Genomic DNA, 24,968 nt, shown 5'->3' with positions numbered 1-24,968 from the left:
CCCCTCTGAGTCGAATAAAATTGCCTGGTGTTAGCCAAGTAGAATATTAAAGCTGGCCTCCCCGTAGTGAAGGGGGTTGATGCTTCAAGTTACTCTCAGCATTATTACATTTCCAAAAGCCATAATCAAGAGAAGGCATAGTTCTTTCTGAGTTGTTCACTGTTTTCTCTTCTTTTTGTTAACTTGATTCAAGGAGGACAAATATCTGCTTCATGCTCTTATATAGTACTGTGGAGGGGGATGAATCGGACCCCAAACAGGTGACTTCCTTGTTAATGTACAGTCACTTGCACTTATACCTGATGCAATGACTAACATGTTTTGTGAGATGTGGCAATTCTGTGAATTTTAATGTGGCTATTATTGTGAGGTTCCTTGGTGCCATTCCGGGATTTATAATATGATGTAAACGAACACACAGCTGCCACATCTCACAAAATGCACTAGCCACTTCATTGTATTAAATTGCATGTACCATAAAAAATATCTGTGCAGCAAATACTGTAACAATACATTGGAAATAAAACATATATATTGGTATATCGTTTTTGGATTGAACATAACAACCTTCCAAATTATGTAAGATTGTCTTCGCCCAGTAGTTGTGTGGTCGTTGGGGGGTAGACTTTTTTTGTGCTGTTTAATATTTTCAAACGTGAATTATCCTAAATATCATGTGATAATGATCTCGGTCTCGTTGTTTATGTTACTACAGTTATATGGGGGGGGGGGTGATATTTTTCCCCGGGAACAGAGGAAATACTGTAGTAAGATATTGGAAACCCATATTCTGGTTGGTGCATTGACTAGTAATCAACAGAGACAATATACACAGTTAATATATTCTTTGTAAACTTAAGACAACACAGAGCACTACAGAGACATAGTTTTTATATTAACAAATTACAGAACTTCATTGACTGACATTTCTTCACTGGAATACTTTAATTGGCTAATTTTAAGCGAATTTGGTAGGATTTAAGTTTGTATGAATATTTACAAAGGTTAATTGATGGGATGTGTGTGTGTGTCTGATCCCAAACCATGAAGCTTAAAAGGTTGGAATATTTATGAGAAGACACTGACGAATTATAATACTACTTAAAGTTTATTGGCAGGTAATCATGGGTATGTTGGCAGGTAATTATGGGTATGTTGGCAGGTAATTATGGGTATATTGGCAGGTAATCATGGGTATGTTGGCAGGTAATTATGGGTATGTTGGCAGGTAATTATGGGTATGTTGGCAGGTAATTATGGGTATATTGGCAGGTAATTATGGGTATGTTGGCAGGTAATTATGGGTATGTTGGCAGGTAATTATGGGTATGTTGGCAGGTAATTATGGGTATGTTGGCAGGTAATTATGGGTATATTGACAAGTTGTTTTGTTTGTTTGTTTTTTGCTGGTACTGTATTGTTATTAATCTTTGCATCATCAACTTTAGTATTAATATTCTCTTGATTAATTTTATTTTTATTCTTACTCTTAAAGGGATATATTTTATAGCTATTATTCATGTTTATTTTTTTATTGTATTGTAATAACATTTTGCTATTATGAATATCATTAAAGAAATTCACTGAGACTCTGTGGCTGAATGTTCTCTGAAATAAAAATGAATTGGAAGTAGTATACTGGTGCCTGATGCTTTTGAAAACTTATATTTTATGAGTTGTGAGTTGTCAGGGTGTGGGATACATTTAGATCTGTTATGTTATTGTTTTCGGCAAGAAGGTTTGATGACCATGAGTAAGCTGGACATAACCAACAGGTGGGGCTGAACAGTGACTGTGTGAGGACGGGTGTGAGAGGAGCGGCAGGAGCTAAGAAGAGCCTCACTACCAGCGTCAAGACGCATCACTGTAACTACTGCGCCTACACCACCACTAATTATACTCACCTCCTTAGACACATGCACACTCATACTGGAGAGAAGCCCTTTTCCTGTCCCCATTGTTCTTACCGTGCAACAACAAAAGAAAATTTGAAGAGGCATGTTCTTATCCATACTGGAGAGAAGCCATATTCTTGTCCATACTGTACCTACCGTGCTTCTCAGAAGGAGAGAATGAAAGAGCACATATATACTCATACAGGAGAGAAGCCTTATGGATGTAATGTTTGTTCGTATCGTTGCTCTCAGAAAGGGAACTTGAAGAGTCACATGATGACTCACCAGACCAGTACCTGAAATTTTATAATTTTTCATAATTGTCAATATTTATGTGTAGGAAACATAATGTTCATGAATCTTTATCATCATTATGTGAGCCTTTGTTCAAGATTTTGGTTCATAGTAATCAAAATTTGTTGCAAAGATTTAATGGTAGACAAATTTGTGTGGTTTCAGTGCCTAAGAATATAATAGATGGTGCTAGTTATTGATGACCCCAGTAAACAATGACAAATTATTCTGAAAAAAATTATTGTGTCCATCGAATGATGATAATTTATTACTAGGGTTAAGAAAATAATTGACAGTTACTGAATCATACCAAATCGGTAGCAGTTTGTGATTTATTTGATTTTTTTACGCATTTTATTATTCTTAAGCTTCACTGTGTACCTTCATGATTTGTGTCACGTTATTGAGTTTTTTATATAGTATTTATTATTATTTTTAGACTTCATTACATTCTTGTTGGTGTCTCAAGTGTTGACCAGGTAGACCATTAACACACCTTACCTGTTGATGTAAATAAAGTTGAATCGTGACCTCATACGCATTTACTAAGGTTTCAGTCTTTTACTTATTACAGGGATGTGAAACAGACAACATATACTATACCTCTACGTCTTTATTTCTTCCTCTTACACACAAAATAGTTGCCTCTGTTCCTTCCTTATCTTAACTTACACACAAAATGGGTCCACAACACACTGCCTCCAGTCATCTTAGCGTGTCAAGCTCCTTTTAGGTATTAGTTCCTCAGTCTGTCTCTGTTCATCCTATCTGAGGTCTGTATTTTATTCATAGTATGTACTATATATTTTATTTTACTATGCTGGAATCATCTTCAGTAACTTATTGCAATCCATTTTGAATTTCTGTGATACTTCATAAATTCTTTACCTATCACACTCACAGACACACACACACACACACACGCACCAGTACTTCATTCTTTAATTTACTCAGTTTTGTATAATTTCTGAAGTATTTTGATGGTTGTTTAATACAGTAAGCACTTAATGTTGACCTTCTTCAGGAGAGAAGAGCTGAGGTACACATCCTCATTTAAATAAAGAGGAAACAAGTGCTCCTCCTTCAGGCAAGTTTCCTCCACATTCCAGTCTCAGCATCTTCATATTCATCAAACCTCAGATAATTTTTAATAACTTCATCCTTGTAGATATCTGTTCACCAAGTCTTCTCCACATCTCCCACTCCTTCTTCCCAGTCACTGCACATATTCTCTTCAATTCCCCATTCCCAGTGCTTAAACTTAATCATTTCTTATTAATCTTTCTCGCTTATGATGGTAATTATGCAGGGAATGTCAGTCCCCGTGGAACATGAAGGACCTTTTACAGTACATACTTGTGTTTACTCCCACACTCCCTCATCTGTACCCTACCCCTACACATATGATTCTTACTCATAAATGAACAATGTTGTTTTGCACATAGCTGCTGTGATAGCTTATGTTGTGTTGCCATTTTGATTTAGCTCTACTCCTTGTTCGTGTGCCTCACATATGGCCTCATCCATTAAAGAATTATATAACAATTGTGATGTTTTACAGTCCCAGCAACAAAATTTATATCATAATCTTTGTCACCATCTGCACTCAGTCACTGCATTTGAGAAGAAATTTTTTTTAGCAGCCTTGTGTGTATGCTATATATAAAGAGAATTCAATCATTTCCTGTGTAATTTTACCACGTGCTTCCTGTATGTAATAATTTCTTCAAATCTGTGGCTGTAACTTCAGCTTTTTACATTATTTTAAACATTTCCCAACTTGGTCTAAATATATGGTCTCCACACACCTTCATTCCTGTTAATTTTATATTCCTTGACCAAAAGTGGTTCTTGAATTGACAATGTTAGCATCACCTTGTACAGTACCTGACCAGTTATGCTAAGTTCATTCATTTTTTTTTTTGCTTCACTTTATTTTATCAATACTACTGCTAATTCAGAAGACTTCCAGTGCTTTTGTTTATTAATCAGTTATAACGACAAGTTTATTTACAGTCTGTACATTAAGTATCTTAATGCTGAATATAAATGACAGCTACTTTATCTTTATGTTGGTGTTGCCTTGGACGACACAGTAGACATGACGAAGCATAAGCTGTTTAAATCTCACCTTAATTTGTTAGTCATAATCCCCGTTAAAAGGAAAATGCAGTGTCTCACAAGTAAAGAGCACAGGAGTACAGTACAGTACAATGTATTATATATTACCGTATGTATACATACAGTATTTTGCTATTGAAGAAGTAGACAGTACAGGAATGTCACAGACTCACTTCACATTGTATTAAATCCGTCAACAGGCACTTGAATTTAGTTTGGGTGATCGTGGCATGGTTAAGCTCTAGTTCTAGTAGTGAGGGGGTTGATTTTAGTTGTCTTAAAGTTAATCAGTGGGAAGAATAAGATAGTGCCTGGTCATTACGTAGCTCCAACTCGGGGTACACGCTGATTGATCTTCTGATGAAAAAGTGAGCAACTATCTGTGTGCGCTGCTGCGGTAGGGTTGTGTGACAGCTCGGCGAGGAAGTATACATTGTGGTTTTTACTTTGTTAAAATGGAATGATAATGCTGGGATATCTCACATACTGTAAACATATAAGCTTGATATTATACTTTGCAATACAATACTTCTACACATTTGTAAATTATTGAACCATATTTCAGATATTCCAAAAATTGGACATTTGCCCCAGGGGGGGGGGGGGTCACAGACATCAGGCATTTTATATACTGTATATACTGGTTTATTTATATATTGTTTATCACTGAAAACAAGACCGACCTATAATGGTAGTGAAAGTTGTGGTAATGGTGAGGGGGAAGTCACAGTGAATCCACAATTCTTACTTTTTTTTGTGGGGGAGGGAGGGGGGGGGGAGGTAGAGTAATAATAATACTTGTGTAATAAGCAGTTTGATGGCCCTGTAGGTGAATGGTACATATTAGAGTATTATTGTTCCTGCATTCTGAATGACTTAGTGTGCCAACAAAACACCCCACCTGCTACTTAATTAAGGCGAGCATCCCCTACAGGTGGGGTTGGAGCGGAGAAATACCACAGGAGCCGAAGCCCACACCACCAACAGGAGGACTCACCATTGTCCCTACTGTCAATACGTCACCTATTACACCACCAGTCTGAAGAAGCATATCCGCACCCATACCAAAGAGAAGCCGTTTGTTTGTTCACAGTGTCCCTTTCGCACCACCCAGCCAGAGAATCTAAGGAGGCATTTTTACACTCACGGCGGAGAGAAGCCGTATGCTTGCGCTCTGTGTCCCTTTCGTGCTACCCAGAAATTTAGTTTGCAGAGACACGTATGGACACAGCACAGATAACCATTTTGGCTTGGCCTATGATGGAAGACTAAGTAAAAGTTCCGATTGTTTCTCTTTGATCCTCCTTCCCTGGAGTACAATGAGCTAACCCAGTAAGATGTGTTAACTTCTTCAGTATGATGACCATGAGTGTATGAGCGTTGTACCCAGAGAGTTGAGTCATTTGAGAGAGAGAAAGGATTAATAGATTTTGTTTTTATATGTATTGGAAGCATTAACGTCAGGCAAGGAAAATCAAAGTTCAGTTTCATGAAAATTTGGTTGGGGGAGAGGGCTCTGTGTCCCGCTATTTATTATCCTCTTTTTCTCGTAATTTTCATTTCATTCACCGTCATTACATTATTTAATTAGTTATATTATAATTTTCTTAGATGTTTGTTTGCATTAATTAGTATTGCATTGTTATATATATTTGGTCACATTTGTCTTTTTCTTAAGGGATATTTGTACCCTACAGTATTTCAATATATTGAGTAATATCTCCAGTACTGTATCCTAATTTATACCAGATATTGTATTTTTATTTTTAGATTATGTAGGTAATATCATTTTACTTTAGAGAGAGAGTTTTGGAGTCAAATGTTGTGGGGTAGACGAAGCAACACCCTTCAAATTGCAGGAGACTTGTTGTAGTAGGGCAGCTTGTTCTAGGGAAATAATGTACCAAAACAGTTAATTTAATTCATAAGGAAAATAGGTTATGTTCAAGTTATACTGACACACACATACACACACACTGTACATTGATGACAAATTAAAGTGATCGTTACCAGGTACCGTATGTGAGTGGAGGACAAGGCTACAGGGGAGGTTTAGTGCATAGTAGAGAGTGAGCGGAGGACATGGTTACGGGGATCATGTTTCTGTACTTTTTTCCTCACTGGGATGGTTGTCTTTTGTTTTACTCATGGCAATACACTCAGTACTGTACTGTATCTGCCTGGTGATACAGTAATACAAAGTATATACCTGTACATTTCTTTTCTGTTTGATATGACTCTTCTTGAATCTTCACATTCTATTTCCTTCTCTACCTCTGCCTTTACCCGGGTATGTACAGTACAAGATTGAAGGAACTATCATTTATCATGTACTGTACTATGTTTCTTTTGGTAATGTTGTAGGTATTGTTAAAGGCCTAGAAAATATATCATGTACATTACCAAGATTTTTTAATGGAAGGCTAAAGGGAAGAGACGTCACGTATCAGAAAGGTTCGTGCGGGATGGTTGTGCTGTAGAGTATTTCCCGGTAGTCATCTAGAGATCAGGCGAATCACTTTGGCTATTTTGACACCATGGTAGGGATACATTATTGGAGTTAGCAGAGAAGTGAAATATTTTAGAAACAATTGTAGGAAAATCTGGTTGAGACAGAAATAGTACTACTGTGTGAGTGAGAGGAAGATGTAGAGAGAGGAAGAACTGTCATTGAAAGAGATTAAATATGTATAGAAGTTTATCATAAGAACTTGGGATGGAAGGAGGAGTTTCTGCTGTCTTGACCCCTTTTTTAATCTCTCATCACACTCTTGTCATACTCTGCCTGCCCCTCGGCCCCCCTCCCTCTCCCGGTGGTTTCTGTGCCCGTCAATACAACCCATACAATAGTGGCAGCATAGTCGAGGCATTAGATAAATTAATGGTTAATCGCAGAAAGGGGTTATACAGTAGTTTCGTATAAGAGGAGTTAGCGAAGGAATGGGATGTTAATGACGACCATATCAATTATTATCACCTGGAGAAGGATTGTATATGACCTGGAAAAGGATTGTATATGACCTGGAAAGATTTATTTATACCTTTTACGTAATTATAGAAAATGTTAAATAAAGGGCTGGAGATTGTCACTCTTAATTAATTTCTGTACCAGTTATGACAGATAAGTTTTGGGATTAAGCAGATTTAGAATAGTTGATCTGATCCCTTTGTTAGGATATCTTTTATTGACTTACGACAAACTTTGACTTAAATTCAGTTTTTGTTTCCGTACTACCGGAGAGTATGATGAGGATCACTCTACAGGTGGGGCCGCAGTTCGTCAGTCAGAGGACGGGTGATAGCGATGCCACGAGACCATCCCAGACACCCAAGATTCTCCAGTGTTCATATTGTCCCTTCACCACAACACACGGTGGTCACCTCAAGAGACATGTCTATAAACACTCTGGAGAGAAACCCTTTTCATGTCCATACTGTTCTTATAGTTGTACTCACAAGTCTAACCTGGAGGCTCATATTCGTAGACACACAGGGGAGAAGGTTTATGGCTGTGCTTACTGTCCATATCGATCTACCCAGAGAGGAAATGTGAAAGCTCATATGGAGAGCTGCCATCAGATGATCGTGGCTAACTCTCGCGAGCAAGGAAATTGGCCATAAAACAGTGCTGATGGTAAAACATTGTGCAAATTATAACGAAGATGTAGCTTCATTGTGATAAAAATGTATTGATGTAGCTTGAACAAGATATTATGACTTTGAGTTATCCTTAGTAGCTGTCAGAAGATTTAATAGAGAATATATACTATGCTGTGATAGAAAACTTTATGGGTTACACAGAACTTGATCATTACAATTTATTTTTCATGAGAGGGAAAAAGAATACAAGGATTAAAATCATAGCATAGTGTACCCAAAAAAATTTTTCAGTTGTGGGATTGTTATAGTGAGGTTTGAACATAATCTGGGGAGAACATTTTACTGTACTATGGAACATTATCTATAATAAATGTACCTTTCATATAAAAACTAATAAACTTAAAGGAATTTATTTACTTGCATCTAATTAGCTTTGTACCTTACACCCCTCGCACCTGTCATTACCATCCTCTCTTGAAGGTTTCTCACACGAGCCTGAGAGATGAGTGAATAATGCTCGATGGATAAGATTTAATTATCTTCACAAGCATTGCTCAAAGTAGACAGATGGTAGTGTAGGAAACGGCACAATCTCTTAGTCGTGTTCCTTCGCGACCTCATTACCAATTGTTGTCAGTCTCTTTATACTGTATTGTTTCACATCTGGCAGTGCTGGCTATTTCTCACAGCAGATTCTTCTTGTGATTTGTTTTGGTAAACTTAAAAACAGCTGTGTGTCACTTGGCATAGCTTGTCCCTGTATAGTATGTGTGTTTTATGTTTTCATACTGGGGTTCATTTTTACTAGGTCGGAGGGTTTACAGGACTTGGTCATTTGGTTTAGTGTATGATTTTTTTTTTTTTTTTCCTCAACGTGGTTCAAGATGTCTCCTTAGTTCTTTCTTAAGGTCATTATTATTTGATATTTGCATTCAGTATCTTGCAGTAAACCAAGTTATGAATAGGAAGGTGTGTGATGTGGAATTTGCATTTGTTCAAACATCTAATAGAGATACTTAAAACATTAAATTGATGTATGCTTCATTAAAGAGATGTAAGTGATTTGTTTGATATACTGATGTTGGCAAATGTTTTGTTGCAAAGTACAAGTGATAAGGTAGATCAAATTTTGCTGCTGTAAGGCACCCAAGAATGTGTTAAGATTGGATCAGAGTAAAGTTAAATTCATGCTGTTTGTGTAAGGCTGCCAAGAGTACATTATGATGAGACAGGTTCAGGTATTAGTTTTATTCGTACTGCTGCTGTAAGGCTCCCAAGAGTATGATGAGCATCACTCTACAGGTGGGGCTGCAGGCGGTCGGTCAGAGGACTGATGGGAGGGATGCCACAAGACCGTCCCAGGTACCCAAGATTCACCGGTGTTCCATTTGTGCCTACACCACTACACATGCCAGCCATCTGAAGACACATATCTATACACACACGGGAGAAAAGCCATTTTCTTGCCCTTATTGCTCTTATAGTTGTACTCATCAGACTAATTTACGAGCTCATATTCGGAGACATACAGGGGAAAAGCCTTATGCTTGTTCTTATTGTCCTTATCGAGCAACTCAAAAAGCAAGCTTGAAGTCTCATATGGTTAAACATAGAGTGCATGAATTAAAGTAATTTCACACTCAATTTATTATTATCTGTGTGGTTGGTTTGAAAAGATTTTTGTATGTATGCACAGTATGTACAGTAGCAGAGAAGTTTGTTCACCCTCACTGTGGAAGGGTTGGTAGCCTGTTTCATGAGATAAGTGGAAATAGTGTTTATACCACAGCTACTCCAGTTAATAGCTTTACTTTTTTTTCTTTTTTCTTGAGCTATGAATACCATTAACTGAATTACAGTACAGGGTATATTTATTTTTAAAAAACTTGTAAACACTAAATGAGTGCAGTGTAGAAATACGTAGCTTATATGGAAAGATAATGCTGGTGATAGTCAGATTTATCTAGAGTTTGACATTTGTTGGCAAGAGTATTTCAAATATTCAGGCGTCTTCTGTAGAAGTTTTTAATATTTTAGTAACTATAATTTTACTGAATATTAATAAATCTATTGGACATGGTAGAGTATCTTAAGTTGTTCAGTCCACCTTTTGCAGATTGAAAATGAAAGGATTCAAATAGATCTCTCTCTCTCAATTTTTTATTATCCTTCAGCAATGGTACCCAGCCCTTGTTTGTAACTTTGTATTATTGGTGGTTGTTGTATAAGACATCCAAGAGTATGATGAGCATCACCCAACAGGTGTTACTGCAGACTGTGGGTCAGAGGACTGGGGAGAGGGAGGCCTCAAGAACCTCCCAGACACTTGCTGCACCCAAGATTCTTCAGTGTTCCCAATGTTCCTACACTACAACAAATACAAGCCATCTCAAGACGCATTACTATAGGCACACAGGAGAGAAGCCATTTTCTTGCCCCTACTGCCCCTACAGTTGCAATCAAAAGACAAACTTACGAGCTCACATACGTAGGCACACGGGAGAAAAGCCCTATGCTTGTGCCTTTTGTACCTATCGTACGGGCCAGAAATCCAATCTAAATTCACATATGCATACACACAGAGCAAATGATCAGGCAAAATAATTACTGTTTTTCACCAGACCCACAGATATTTAAAAGTTTAGTTTGAAGTGCTGAATTCTCCATTTTTTACGTGTTAAAGGTCACTGTACAAATATACATAAGATAACAAATATTTTTTTATACTTTACCTGGATTTTTTATCCATATGTAGTAATATTAGTTTTGTTGATTCTTAGTCTCACGCTAAAACCTATATAGTACTGTACTCTTAGATACAGGTACTGTAGTGAACTTTGTTAATCAGTGAGAAGTAAAGGTTAAGGGCAGATCTCAGCATTTCCACACCCGAAGTGTGTGTAAGTACTGTACAGGAATGGGTAGAAGTTGGTGTTTTATTTTTTAAACAGATTATTTACTCATTAATTTACTTTTATCATCTCATACTACAAATCTGTAAGAGACTTAGAAAAGACTTAGAATATTATGAACACAATAATACTAAGTTCAGCTCAGCACTGTAGTCCGTCTTGGTGTAATTCACCTGAACCAGATAATTAATTAGCAAGATATTATTTCCATTTTATTATATAAAACATTTTAAGCACATCCCGTGTAGTGAGACTAAAGTTAACATAATGAAATTTACTTGTCGCCTCTGCTTCACCATTTTTTGGAATCCTGAGTAACTGCTACATTTCATAGATGATTTGTCAGCATAAAAGTTCTGCTGCCACACAGGCAAATTTTTCACCAATTTTTTCCTTTCGTCTGTCTATTGTAACTGATTTTTTTCTTCTAATTACTGGTAAAATTATTTATTAATATTAAACTCAGAAATGTGAACTCATCCGTGTAGTAATAACTCGCTATCAGCCAGCAACCATTCAACTTGGGCTGATGGTGTAGACAGCAAAGGAATCCAAAAAGGAGTAGATCTTAGTTTGTGAGTCAATTTAGGGAGGGCATAATTCTTTATTTAGATGTAACATTATCAGAGAATTTATCATATACTATATACTTTTTATTGCTTTCATTCTGATGAACTGTAGTGGATTTATGGCCATTTGAGTTTTGAGAATGAAAAGGTATATAATCCTTTATTTTGTAATTATCCAGAGATTATATTTAACATAGTTAACAACTAACTGTTTTGAAACACAGTACAGTGCTGTATTAGAGGTGAGAAGTAGCTCGGAGGCACTTCTGTCCTGGTAGCCACCTTAAGCCTGGTACACATCTGTTGACATGCCGTCCGACACGAGAAGTCTGTCCCACAGTTTAGATCAGGCTTGCCGGATGAGTTGTACACACCAGCAACTATCATTTGTTTTCTGTTTATGGTATTGCAAGCATTGGCTCCAGTTTCATGCACAACGAAAGCTGCTTTGTGGAGTGTGGTGATTGCTTGTGCGATAGGGAAGAGTGAGGAAGGGAACATTGGTGAAAACAGTGGTTAATGAAGAGGCACTCTAAGGGAGTTTTCAAGCACATATTTAATGAACTTCCAACAGAAAGTGAAGGAGATTCTGAAAATTATGTCAGAATGCCAGTAATGGCCATTTGTTCTCTTCTTGAAAAAGTAAAACTGCTATTAGAGAGACAAGATACTGTACTAGATGCAGAGAGTATTTTGGCAGGAATACGTCTCAGAGCTACTTGATGCTCCTTTGTAAGTTTGCAGTCATTCCTGAGGCATGCCAAGCCATCTATGAAGTATTCAAATACAACTTCATCCTGCGTGGACATTGTGAGAACGGGTGTACAAATGACCTCTCACTGCAGAGTCATCCTGATCGCTGATGATAGAATGCCAGAAAAAACGTCATTGATCAGTCATGAACAACGATTTGTGTCGGAAGGTGGCTGTTTGACAGTCATGCCGGAAAGCAAGTCAACAGACGTGTACTAGGCCTTAGAGGGAGCCGCTAAGGTTATGAGGCATTACATACATGATAAGAACATTAGAAACTGCATGAATTGAGTGAATGTCCGATGCTTTACTTACAAGTCCACTCCTACTTTTCAGTTGTAAGTTGAAGTGGGTCCCATAGTCATGACTTCCCCATTGGTTAAGTCACTTGTATAAGCAGATACTGTACATTGAGGAGGGAAACTCAGCAGTGATACATTTCAATAATTATTTAATCGTTTCTTCCTGGATGTAACCATACTTTGTAACATCCTTCAGACATTACTGTTGTATGGGTTTTGTTATGACAAGCACTTCTTTGTTCAATAACATATGCCCATTGCAACTAATTCCTGCTAAGTTGCCAGTTACTGTACAGTATACCGTACCAAAGCCACATAATCTTCACCTGTTTGGGTCTTATCCCCGTAAATGTTTGTAAATAAACTTTTAGCTGTGAATTTTTAAGAATTTAGTACCTTTTTGAATGGCAGGTCATCAACAGTATACAGTATAAGTACTGTTTTATTTCTCATATCAGTGGGTGTCTGCCTGTAGTCTTCACCACACTCCTGGTCTACAACAGTGTATGCTATGCATGCTGATCATAACAGGTTTTTGTTTGTTAATGCACTTTGGTTAACAAGCCTCAGAATATGCAAGGTTACAGTACTAGAACTGAGATGTAGAAGTTTTAATGTCATGGAGTTCTGTAGTTATGGTTCTAAGAAGAAAAAATATGATTGAGTCTCATGCAGTTCTGTTCTCTGTGTTAAGTGCCATATGTAGAAAACATGTAAATATTTTCCACTTATATCACATATTGAGTTTAATAATAAAAAATTCTTTTGATTTTATATTTGTCATTGTGAACCACACTTGGAGTGCACCATTAACTGCCTAGGGTAAATGTTTTCACTCTAAAGCACGGGGTCACCAAACTACGGCCCGCGGGTCGGATCCCAAGTCCTTCCCCGGCTCGTGGTAGCTCCGCCTACGCTCTGACGTTACCAGAGCTTTCGTTCTGGCTTGCAAGTATTGAACAGAATGATTATGCGGCCCGCGCTCGTCATTCTTTCAGTTATCCGGCCCACTGTGAAAAAAGTTTGGTGACCCCTGCTCTAAAGGATGCCAGAATCCTTTTTGACACCAGCAAGGTAGATAATTACTAACAGTATGTACAGTATTTCACTTTTTTTCTATAATCACAGTTAAACTCACAGCTGCATTAAAAAAACCCATCTGTCTCTTTTTGTTTTTAACCACAATTGTTGGGTTGGCATTCCCCGGGCAAGAAGGGATAGCTTAGCCAAGGGGGACTGATGTGTCTGGTGGCCTGTTTGTCATGTCTCACTGAAGGATAATGATGGGGTATTATTAATGATACTATACTGTACTATGTTGTTATAATTCTGATCTCAAGTTTTGTTGCTTGAGGAATATTGAGTCAGAAGAGTGTTGGTCACTGATGTGGTGTTTTAAGTACAAGGTAGTAGAAATCCTGTTATCCACATTGGGTATGTTAACTAATGGATTCCCTCTTGGTAAAAGCAACAATTACAAGTAAACTTTGTGCTATTTATACATTAACTTTTCATTAAATCGTTGGATGAACGAAAATATTGTATGGGTAAATCCATAAGCAGTGGTGAGTGACATCTACAGAGAATTTATCTTACACAAAATGTACATACAGTGTGTGGCTTTGAACATTTTGGAAAATTTTCCGTTCTTTGCTGCTTATTGTAGCCCTTATACTGAACCAACGATTGAATATGTAGATACATACACATGCTATTGCTAAAACCAGCAGTATGCATTTTTCATATTACTTGATATCATAGTAGTGGGCTGTTGTCTTTACACTACTGTACACAATCAAGGCTCTATACTGGAACATACAGTACCTGTACTTTTATCATGCTCAGTACTTAGAAGGGAAATTACGACGACTCAATCTTATCCTTCAAATTTTCAGAGTAATAATATATTCGCAAGAATCTCACTCATTTGATAAACTGTCTTCAAGTTCCGTATGCAAGATTAAAAGACTCGCAGGGGGGTGTCTGGTTAGTGTTACCGAGTGAGACGTGTTACTCTGAGACGACCAAGAGTGCAAGAAACGTCATCAGACTAGGTGGGGCTGCCATCTGTCGAGGTGGGAGAAGTACCAGAAGACCTTTACTGGTATTTTCATAATAAAATCGTCGTCTTTGTTTTGTGGTTAAGTCGCAACATAGACCAACTGTGCTGAGGAGAATATTAAGCCCTTCATTTGGTCAAGAATCCTAGAACTTGATCGTTTTAGACTGACAAGGACTGCCATTATTACTTATTGCGTTTTGTGTGTGTAACGAACTTCAGAAAGCAACCTGAATCTTAATGTCCTGAAATTTTTAACTACAATATAACTGAGAGACAATTGCTTATCATGATGGGGTTAAAGCAATAAATTTCAGGGTCTCTCTCTCCGTTTTTTATTTCCATGAATGTATGCGCACGAATCTATTTACATCACCATTGGGGTTTTATCGTAGGTGGGGTATTATATTTTTTTATGATCTTGATATTGTTTTGTTTATCGTAAAAAAAAATTGAAGATAATTAGAGAAAATTCTATGTAATATACTTAGATCTAAGGTTTAATTTATTTTATTTTTTATTGCATAACTGAGGAATGTAAGTTAGGCTTTTATGTTATTTTGTGCATTCTATACATGGGATTTAGTTTTTTTTTTTTCCTAACATACTTTTGTAAGATGGCCATTACTGTGGGTATATTCCTTTTGATATAGTTTCTTTTACACTGAATTATTTGGGCATATTGTTATTCTTTTTTGATAACTTTCCTTCATACTGTCATTGTTTGGGTATATTTTCACTACTTTTCTGAGCATTATACTATATTGTTTGGTTATATTCCTTGAAATGCTTATCTCTACAATATACTGTAAGACCACCAAGAGTATGATGAACATCACCCAACAGGTGGGGCTGGAGAATGATGGTCACAGGACTGCCACCACTGACGTGCCAAGAGCCTCTCAGGTACTCTCCCTAGCCAAGATTCGTCGGTGTGCGTGTTGTGACTTCACCACAACAAATGCCAACCATCTCAGGGCACACTACTCGTTACACACAGGAGAGAAGCCACATTCATGTCCACATTGCCCATATAGTACCTCACGGAAATACCTTTTAAAAGAGCATATTCACACACACACTGGTGAAAGACCATTTTCCTGCCCTTACTGCTCATACAGATCTTCCCACAAGAGTATCTTAAAGTCTCACATTCGTAGACACACTGGGGAGAAGCCGTTTGCCTGTACATTCTGTCCGTATCGTTCTACCCAGAAGTCCAATTTAAATAGCCATATGTTGACCCACATGGCAAAATAATAGGCTATGTTAGAACTTAGTCACTGAAGTGAAATTGAATTAAGCAAAATCTATAATTTCCTCAGTTTTAATGAATTAAAGTATCTCAAGTTCAAGCATCTTTCTCTTTACTCAAATCAAATAATTGTACTGTATAGTAGTACACAGTTTACTCTCCATACTACAAATTTAATGGTTAGTATACTTCTGAGAGTTTACATCTGTAATCTAAATTTATGCAAATAAAGATGTTAGATAATTTCATTATTATTCATGCATCAGATTTGTTAATTAAGACTTGATTTTACTTATTTATAAATTTTATTGAGTGATAGATACAGTACAGTATATAAATGATGTGTATGTAGCAGATGTTAGCATTATGGAACTGTTCAAAGAAGAACTTGTGAGTGAGAGGGGATAGAGATTAAAGGGCTAATGAATTTACCTCTTAATACTTTTAATAAAAAGTTAATAAAAAAATATATGACACTTTATATTAGACATGTTATTAATGCTTTGTAAGTTACCAACTCGGGGAGACTGTACAGTTAGGTTTATGTCTTTTTCACATGGCCTTAAAGTGATGATGATCTTTGAAATGAAAAGAATCTCTGACATGAAAATTTAAGGAAATTAATTCTTATTACGTACTGTATTACTATTACAGTAAGAAAAACTATGGTGTTGTTACCTGGAGTACAGTGCATTACTGCATTTTTTTGCATTTATTTGCTTAACATGTTCCTTTTTATGCATCAATCAGTTTTGGTTGATAATAGAGAATAAGCAAAGACGCAATACTTTTAATTATTATCAAGAGTAAGATGAAGCCTCCTCTACAGGTGGAGCGGGAGACTAACTGTCAGTGGACTGATGAGAGAAGGACCTCAGGAGAGTGGCAGGGCCTCACCCCTGCCAGCAAGGTGCATCAGTGTCCCCACTGTGCCTACAACACTGCCAGTATTCAGACTCTCAAGAGACATGTTTTTAGGCATACTGGAGAAAAGCCATTTTCATGCCCTTATTGTACCTATAATACAACAAGAAAAGCTCTTTTGAAAGAGCACATAAATACACACACTGGAGAAAGGCCATTTTCATGTCCCTACTGCTCTTACAACTCTTCTCATAAGAGTATATTAAAGGCCCATATCCGTACACACACGGGGGAAAAGCCTTATGCGTGTTTGTTTTGTCCTTATCGCGCAACTCAGAAATCATCATTAAATACTCATTTGCTGAAACACAAACTAGATAACCAGTCAGTATAGCCACTGCAACATAATCAGCTTGTCACAAATGCAAAATTATTCCTGCCATAAATAAATTATGGATACCGTACATTGTTGTTATATGTACTATATTGTATGAAGAAAGAGAAGTACTGTACAGTACAGTACAGTATAGGAATCAAATGTTTCTGGTTTGCTGCTTCTTCAAGACTTTTTTAGTCAAAATAATTATCATGTTTCTGTTCTGCACATAGTATTACACAGTACAGTATATATAGTGAAAGCAAAATTTGTTGCCATAGAGTCAGAATCTCCCTCTCCACCTAGTAAAGAAACTACAAACAGTACAGTACTGGATTTCTTTTATCTTGTGTTAAAAACATTTGATGTCATTGTAATTAAGGTTGGCCTTTTGTTTTTCTCTAGTTACAGTAGATACTGTATGTCAGAGAAGAAATTTATTTTGTAAATTGTAACACTTTCTTTTGATACCAGGTGCAGTACATGCCAAAGGAAATGTTATGTGAAATATTTGTATATTTAAAGGGAACGGTTTCCATTTCTAGTTCTTTTCAAATGTCAAATAAATTATGGATTTGTTTAATGTAGTTGCTAATTTTTTATTATTTGTAGTGTACCAGCTATCACTTTTTTTTTTACTATTTATTCAGAATTCATATCGTATTGTTATTTACTCCTCAGCCTAATAATGTCAACTTCACCAACTGATGCGTACAGCACATAGTGCAGTTACTGGGAATTCTCATGACACATTTGTGTATTTTACATTATAATCGTGAGTAAGATAGAACATCCTCTACAGGTTGTGCTGGTGACTAAGAGTCAAGGAAGTGATGGGAGAAGAGCCACAAGAGAATGGCAGGGCCTCACCCCTACCAACAAGGTGCATCAGTGTCTCCACTGTGCTTACAAAACACCTGATTTTAATAGGCTTAAGAGACATCACTTAACACACACTGGGGAAAAACCTTATTCGTGTCCTTATTGTTCATATAGGGCTGCAAGGAAAGAACTTTTGGAAGATCACATAAATGGCCACACGGGAAAAAAGCCTCATGTCTGTCCGTACTGCCCATATAGTGCTTCTCGGAGGACATCTTTGATAGTTCATGTTCGCACTCACACGGGGGAAAAGCCTTATTCATGTACTTATTGTCCTTACCAAGCTGCACAGAAATCTACTCTAAATTCCCATTTGCAAACACACAGAATGAAAGATAATGTAGTCTGAGCTTTGGTTGGTTGGTAAAGATTTGGGGTAATTAATAGCATTTGAGCATTTCTTGCTTACAAAAGTTAACTTCAGTTTAAAATTAATATCATGAGTGGGATAGTGGTCTCCTGATACAAAGAATAAGACAAGCCCTGGCAGCATCCCAGTTATATCAAATCAAAGGACAGTTCAATCTTGCTTTCAGTGTTAGGGATTACGGTATACCCTATATATATAATATATATATATATATATATATATATATATATATATATATATATATATATATATATATATATATATATATATATATATATATATATATATATATATATATATATATATATATATATATATATATATATATATATATATATATATATATATAAACTGTTTAAGAATAACATTTATGAGGGAGGAATGTTTAAGTAAATATCAGTTGATAACTAGTAATGTGAACACATTGTAAATGTAGGTCATACAATACAATATTTAATGAAACATTGTATTACCAATGTTATGTGATGTGATCTTGAGATAAACACAAATACAGTATGTGGTGCTACCCTGTTGGCAGGTCATAACACACTCACACAATATGAACCTCATTAGTTCAAATTTCAGGTATTTGAACACGTTCACATTGTGTGGAACGTCAAGCAATCTCTCAAAATCTCACGTGTGGTAGTGACATTTGAGTGCTACTTCCACCCACATCTATGGAGTGTGAAGGTTCAGTTCCTGTACCACCTCTGTGCAGTGCAGTGCTACCTGTAATATCTTAGCCATGTTCTTTAATTTAGTCAATATCTGTGCTGAACTACACTGAAAGATTAATAAACAGTTTGAATCACTTGGCCAATGATCTCAATACTGTACTAGATTTTGTTTCGTCAATACAGTACATTGGAGGCCACATATCAATTTCACTCATTTGTTTTGACTTTAAACGTTTAATCCACCCTTCCTCCTAAATACGGTAGTTTAAGGTGGTGAGGTTTTACTGTATGTGTTTGTTTGTTAAATGGATTACTGTACAGTATATAAGAATTAATGGCAGCCATTCCTTGCCATAATGCATGGTGGTTAGACTCAAGATCAAACATACACCCACAGGCTGTCTCTCTCTCTCTCTTCTCATTTATTCACATACAGCTGTAAGAGGATGACTCAACACAAATTTATCAACTAGATTCAAAATGTCCCAAGTTGTATTTTATATCACGGCTAAGTTTTGAGATCTAAATTTTTTTATCACTAAATCAAGCTTATCTTTATTTTCCATTGATGGCTGTTATAGTTTTGTGCCTGGAAGAGAAGAAGCATTTTTTAGACTTATAAAACTGGACAAATAAAGTACAAGAGGAAGATTTGTCTCTTATTTCCCATATATATTTTTCCATGTGACCAAAACTTGTGTAGGTTGATAAACTTTATTTTGTAATCTGAATATAAATTATAAGTAACAAACAACTGAGTCTCTGTTAGCCCTTGAGAGAGACACTGTTGTGGCTCACTTGTTCCGCCATTCTCACTACCATCTACAGTTGATATAACACGTGGCTCACTAGTTCCTCTTCTTTTCTGATGCCATTTTTATTACTTTCCGAATTTGTTGTTTTATCTTTGGCATCTAGTATACGAATAATAGTTGTATGTGATAATGAGTGTGAGTCTCTTGTATGATTATATTATGATGGGGTAGATAAGAGAATATTAGGTAAAGAAGAACATAAGATTAATAAGAAGTAACAATGTGCAACCATACAGAATAGAGCTGAGGCTGAAAGTATAGTGACTGCTATTGCTTACCTGCAGACAGCACTTAGTTGATGGAAGTGTGAGGGGTGTTTCCTCATCCTATGGTATTGGGGAACTATCAGAGATATTTATGTTTTTTTTGTTGCTTCACATCATATTTCCACACTGAAATTTGTTTAGAAAGAAACATGATTACCCAGTACAATGCAGAGGTTTATATAAGGGAGTGGAGCAGCTGGACTTAACCCTGTTCCTCCTCATAAATTATTCCACATCCACATGTCTGCCCTTTAGTGAGACACTACAGTAGTACCTTACTTTGGCTCAAATGTCCTTCCATATTTCTTCTTGTATTTTTTAGCACATTTTCTTTGCCTTTTACCTTTGGAAGTGTCAGCTTTCATTGCTATCAGTTTCTCTTCTTGTACCATTGCTAGTTAAAATAATTTTGTGGGGTAATAAGTTGAGTTGAAAGATGAGTGATGGTCGGTATATCATGGTGAAGCTGTCCCTCCAGACTTCCTGTTCTCATAAATTTGGTGGTTGTCTTTTTCCAAGACATTTCTTATTGTGGGATCCAGTCAGCCTTACTCCTTCATCGTAAAGAGCAAAGTGACTAGGTACAGTATAAAAAGTTTGTCTCATAAAGCATTTGGGTAAATAAAATGGATGAGTTGAGTTGAGTTATTGATATAGCCTTAATATTACTTTATCAAGTAAGATGAGCCTTCTTAACAGGTGGAGTCGATCATTGAGAGGGGAGAGTCAAGCACCGACTCAACCAGTTACGGAAGGAATGCCAGAAAACAGAACTTGTTGAAGATGCACCATTGTCCCCACTGTGACTATAGCACAACTGGATCATATAAACTCGGGAGGCACATGCAAAAACACACTGGCAAGAGACCGTTTTCTTGTCCATTTTGCCCATACGCTGCATCAAGGAAAGCTTTTTTGAAACAGCATGTTAAGCTTCACACTGGCGAAGAGACTTTTGCATGTTCGCATTGTTCCTACACTTGTGTGCGCAAAGATTATTTAAAGGCTCATATGCGTAGACACACCGGAGAGAGGCCGTATGCTTGTCCACATTGTTTGTATCATGCAGCTCAAAAGAGCACTTTAAATATACATATGTTAAGGCACAAGAAATCATACAAAATGGCATAATGAAACAATGAATGATGTGGGGATGAATCTTGATGAGGCAGTTGTGATTGAAATGTCTAATGTACTGTTGAACTGGGTTCCAGAATCATTGAAAATGTGAGCAGTTCCAGTGTGCTTGATATCATAAGTTGAAGATTTTAAAACATTTATACAGGGTACCTAGTGTGTTTTATGTACAGTACAGTACTTTAGAAAGAAATTTGATGCTTTCGATAATATTGAGGAATGTTAATGACGGTTCTAAGCCATATACTACATAGTGTTGATACAGGGGGTAAATATGAACAGGAGACATTGTAAAACAACTATTATTTTTTGTCTCCAGAAAATACTCAACATGAATGGTTATTATTAAGTGTACCTGGAGAGTAGTTTCCTGCTATCAGTGTTGCAACTTACTAGTACCGTAAGTGCTTTGGGCAGCATATGTGAATTTCTTAAATGGAGACAATTGGTGAACTGTGTTATTACATCCATAACTGAAAACAAAATTTGCTAGAAATGTGTGTGAGGTCAGTGAAGGGTTAAAGTACTGTTGTAGGAAAGTTACATCTGTACAGTACTTTAAAAAAAAGTTTCTTACAGCATTAGCCATCTGTGAATACCTGTCCTGGCTAACAGACTGATTTGATGACGCAAAACTTCTTGGTCAGCCCTCACCACTAACCCACATGATAATTTATTTTAAAAATACTACTTACTGTATTGCTCCAACCCCTTAAAGGACAAGGATTTCTCTCACTCGAATATAATCGTCTGGCATTATCCAGAATAAAGTACTTATCATAAATGCAATGTTGCCCTCTAAAGAGCTAATTTTTATGAGTATCGTACCTCAAAATTACTGAAACGTGTACACACCGTTGTCTCAAAAAAATTTACATACCAGTGTCACAAGGAAGATATATTTGTATACATCTCTCATTTAGCAGGAAGATATTGGAATCATAATGTACGGTATTGTCTAATGGTAGACCCTGCTGCTATATGGCATCACAAAATTTGTGACCAAGTTCCAGGTTGCTGATGTGACTTTCTGCCTCATTTACACACAATTGCAGGGTTTCAATTGTTTCTTTTACTTTTGCAGCACAACATACACACTATATGTATATTGTTTCTCACTCTATTTAAATTTATAATTTTTATATTTATTTATGGTTATTAATTTTTTTTATTATTATTATTTTAGATTTTTTTTTTTTTTTTTTTAGATTGTCCTGGGGGCTAGTTTATTGGGCACCCCCTTACATCCTGTGCAAGGTGAAGCGCAGAAGTGTTTACAGCGCCTATCTGGGAAGCATGCAGAGTTCATGCTTGCCTTTATGACTCATGCATTAAGGGCATAAAAGCCTGAAGGGTCATGGGTTTTGTCAGCAAATTACATAAAGTGACAGAATGATGAGTGTGTGGGGGGGAAATTTCTCAGTACAATTTATCTGTTTATGGCAAAGCGTGGCAGGTCCCTAATAATGTCAAGTACCAGGCCATAGACATTGACAAGATTGAGGGACATACCTTTTAGTGTGATTGTGATGGCATGTACGTCGGTAGTGTCGGCTTCAAGGGGGACATCGAGAGGTTGGTAGGGGACGTCCTTCTTGGCGTAGATACGTAGTCCACTAGTATGTCCGCATGGTGGTCAATTGATGTGGAGAACTGGAATGGATGGGCCCCAGGTGCCGGCATGCTGGTGGGGGACAGGGAGCCGGGGGTGGTGTCCTCGGGTCCATGAGCGCGCGGTGGGTGGACAAGGACAGCTGGGCACGGGTCAGGCTCGGTTTGGACGCCAGCAGTGGTGCCAGGCGGCGGTGGAGTAGGCCGTGAGCATGAGGGGCACACGGGGCTACCAGGTTGTGTCAAACCAGAAGAGGGGGGGTGACTGGGTAGCAGCTGGAGGCAGGGGTAGTCTGTGTAGGTTGGAGATGGCGGTACAGAGTGTATCAAAGAGTCTTTCAATACGGTTGGTAAATTCGTGTAAGAGGGATATGATCTGTGTCGTGTCACTGGAGGGGGGTTGTGGGGGGCACCGGTGGGAGCACAAGGCCTGACAGCGTCAAAGTAGAGACAGGGAGGAGGCCCAGTAGTAGTTGAGTTAGGAGATGGCTGGGACTGCTGTGTTGCAGCCAGTTGAGGCCAGGCAGGGGCAGGTGTTGTTGAAGAAGGCGTTGCTGGAGACAGAGGGGACGCAGAGGGATGTGGCTCGGTAGGCTGGGGGTGAGGTTGAGTTTGACGCAGCCTTTGTGGAGGCTTTTCTCCTGGGGCAGACGGACGTCCGGGGCATTGTTGTGAGTCAGCATTGTGCCAGCCACCACAATTACAACACCTGGGGTCAACAACATACAGTAGTCCACACCACCCCCATTGAGGTGGTCTTTGATTTTCTGGGCGCAGACGGAGGAGTGATGGTTACGTGAACAGAAGCGACATCTGGGACGATTATGTCGGCAGCAGGCGATGAAGGTGTGACCCCAATGGGAGAAGATGACACAAAAAGCAGGTCCAGGGTGATAGATTTCTGCGTACAGTGGAAGGAGGACTGGGTGGGCCTCAACAGTGGTTGGACACATCCTCCCCTTCCCGAGGGAAGACCCTCAGTAGTGTCGACGTATACTGAGTATACGTGGATTAAAGTTACGAGCATCTTCGACTTCAGCGTATAGGGGGAACTGTTTAACTAGGATGTGGCATTTTCCGCTGCGTCAGCAGGAGGAGGCATGAGAACAACCCCGTCAAATCCAACAGTACTGAGTGTTTCATAGACCTCGGGTGTTTGACACTTGATAAAGTTACGGTTCTTACCTTTTCGGAATTGAATGGTGAGACCGTGTTGTCTCTAATACTTTGTTGTCCAATTAAACCATTCCTCGACGGTTTTCAATGAGTCCTTGGGGAAGTGCAGATGCAATTTACTTGGTTGGTTGGCAGAGGGGTGGGAGGCGAGGGGAAGCTCGCTGACCTTGGCATTGGTGTTGCCACTCCAGCAAGTGTTTCCCATAGAAACATTACTGTCACTGAGGTCTGACTCTTGCAGGGTGTGGGATGCACTATGACTATCCGTCTCAGAAATGTCTGTATCCATGAGAGAGGGGACGCCTCTTCTAGGGCCGCCCCCATTGCTGGCAACACTTGCCAGCAAAGGGGTAGGTAGAGACCGACTGAGGTGGCATTTGTGTGATGATCAGGAGGACAAGAGCACTGATTTTATTATTATTATTATTATATTTTTGCCCCCCAGGCCCTGATGTGGGTCAGTGACCTGTGCCCATGTGGGCTAATCCCTATTAAAAAAAAATGCTTGCAATGATTATGAGATTTAAAGTTTCATAAGGAGTCTCCTATATTGTGAATTTGTTGGTTTTTATTCCTCTGTTAATAGATCTGACAATGACACTTGTTAGATCTCTGTCTGTACAGTATTTTGATTCATTTAGAAATAACAAACCTACTGTATGTTGATACTGCATACAGTACTGTACAGTATACAGTAAATCTGAAGTGATGAGCGGAATTCATGGAGCTTCAGTAAGAATCTTTCATTACATTGTTGAGGGAATTAATTAAAGTTATGTTGTACAGAGTAAACCTTAATATTGAATACCGCTTTACTTCTGATAATTGCACACTGTGCAGGTATATTGTTTTAGAATTTGAATTTGTTAAGGGTTTGTTTTTCCACTGGTAATATTAAGAAATGTATTCAGTGTGAAAATACTGTATTGTATATAGTGTGACGGAGACCTAGTTAAGGCTTGTCCTGGTTATACACTATACTTATACAGCTTCTTTAATATGCAAAACCTTCACCATTTAGAAGAAGAAAA

At 37.8% G+C, this 24,968-nt stretch overlaps 1 protein-coding gene across 29 annotated transcripts in view; it reads left to right on the top strand.

Annotated features, from left to right (window-relative positions):
• The window catches only part of LOC121873873 (zinc finger and BTB domain-containing protein 17-like), a 101,155-nt gene that overhangs the window by 31,584 nt on the left and 44,603 nt on the right, over positions 1-24,968 (top strand). The window contains exons 6-7 of one of the 29 annotated variants that reach the window (XM_042377710.1): positions 15,352-15,411; positions 16,590-17,796. The exons of 20 other annotated variants lie outside the window; for them this stretch is intronic. In XM_042377710.1, coding sequence (XP_042233644.1) covers positions 15,352-15,411; positions 16,590-17,018 — 489 coding nt within the window. In that variant the 3' untranslated portion in view covers positions 17,019-17,796. 8 more of the 29 variants (XM_042377716.1, XM_042377722.1, XM_042377718.1 and 5 more) reach the window with 8 other exon arrangements.

This window comes from Homarus americanus, unplaced genomic scaffold, assembly GCF_018991925.1.
Source record: "Homarus americanus isolate GMGI-L3 unplaced genomic scaffold, GMGI_Hamer_2.0 scaffold25827, whole genome shotgun sequence".
Classification (NCBI taxonomy): Eukaryota; Metazoa; Arthropoda; class Malacostraca; order Decapoda; family Nephropidae; genus Homarus; species Homarus americanus.
Note: the sequence above shows the minus strand (reverse complement) of the source record. Positions and strands in the feature narration are given on the sequence as shown.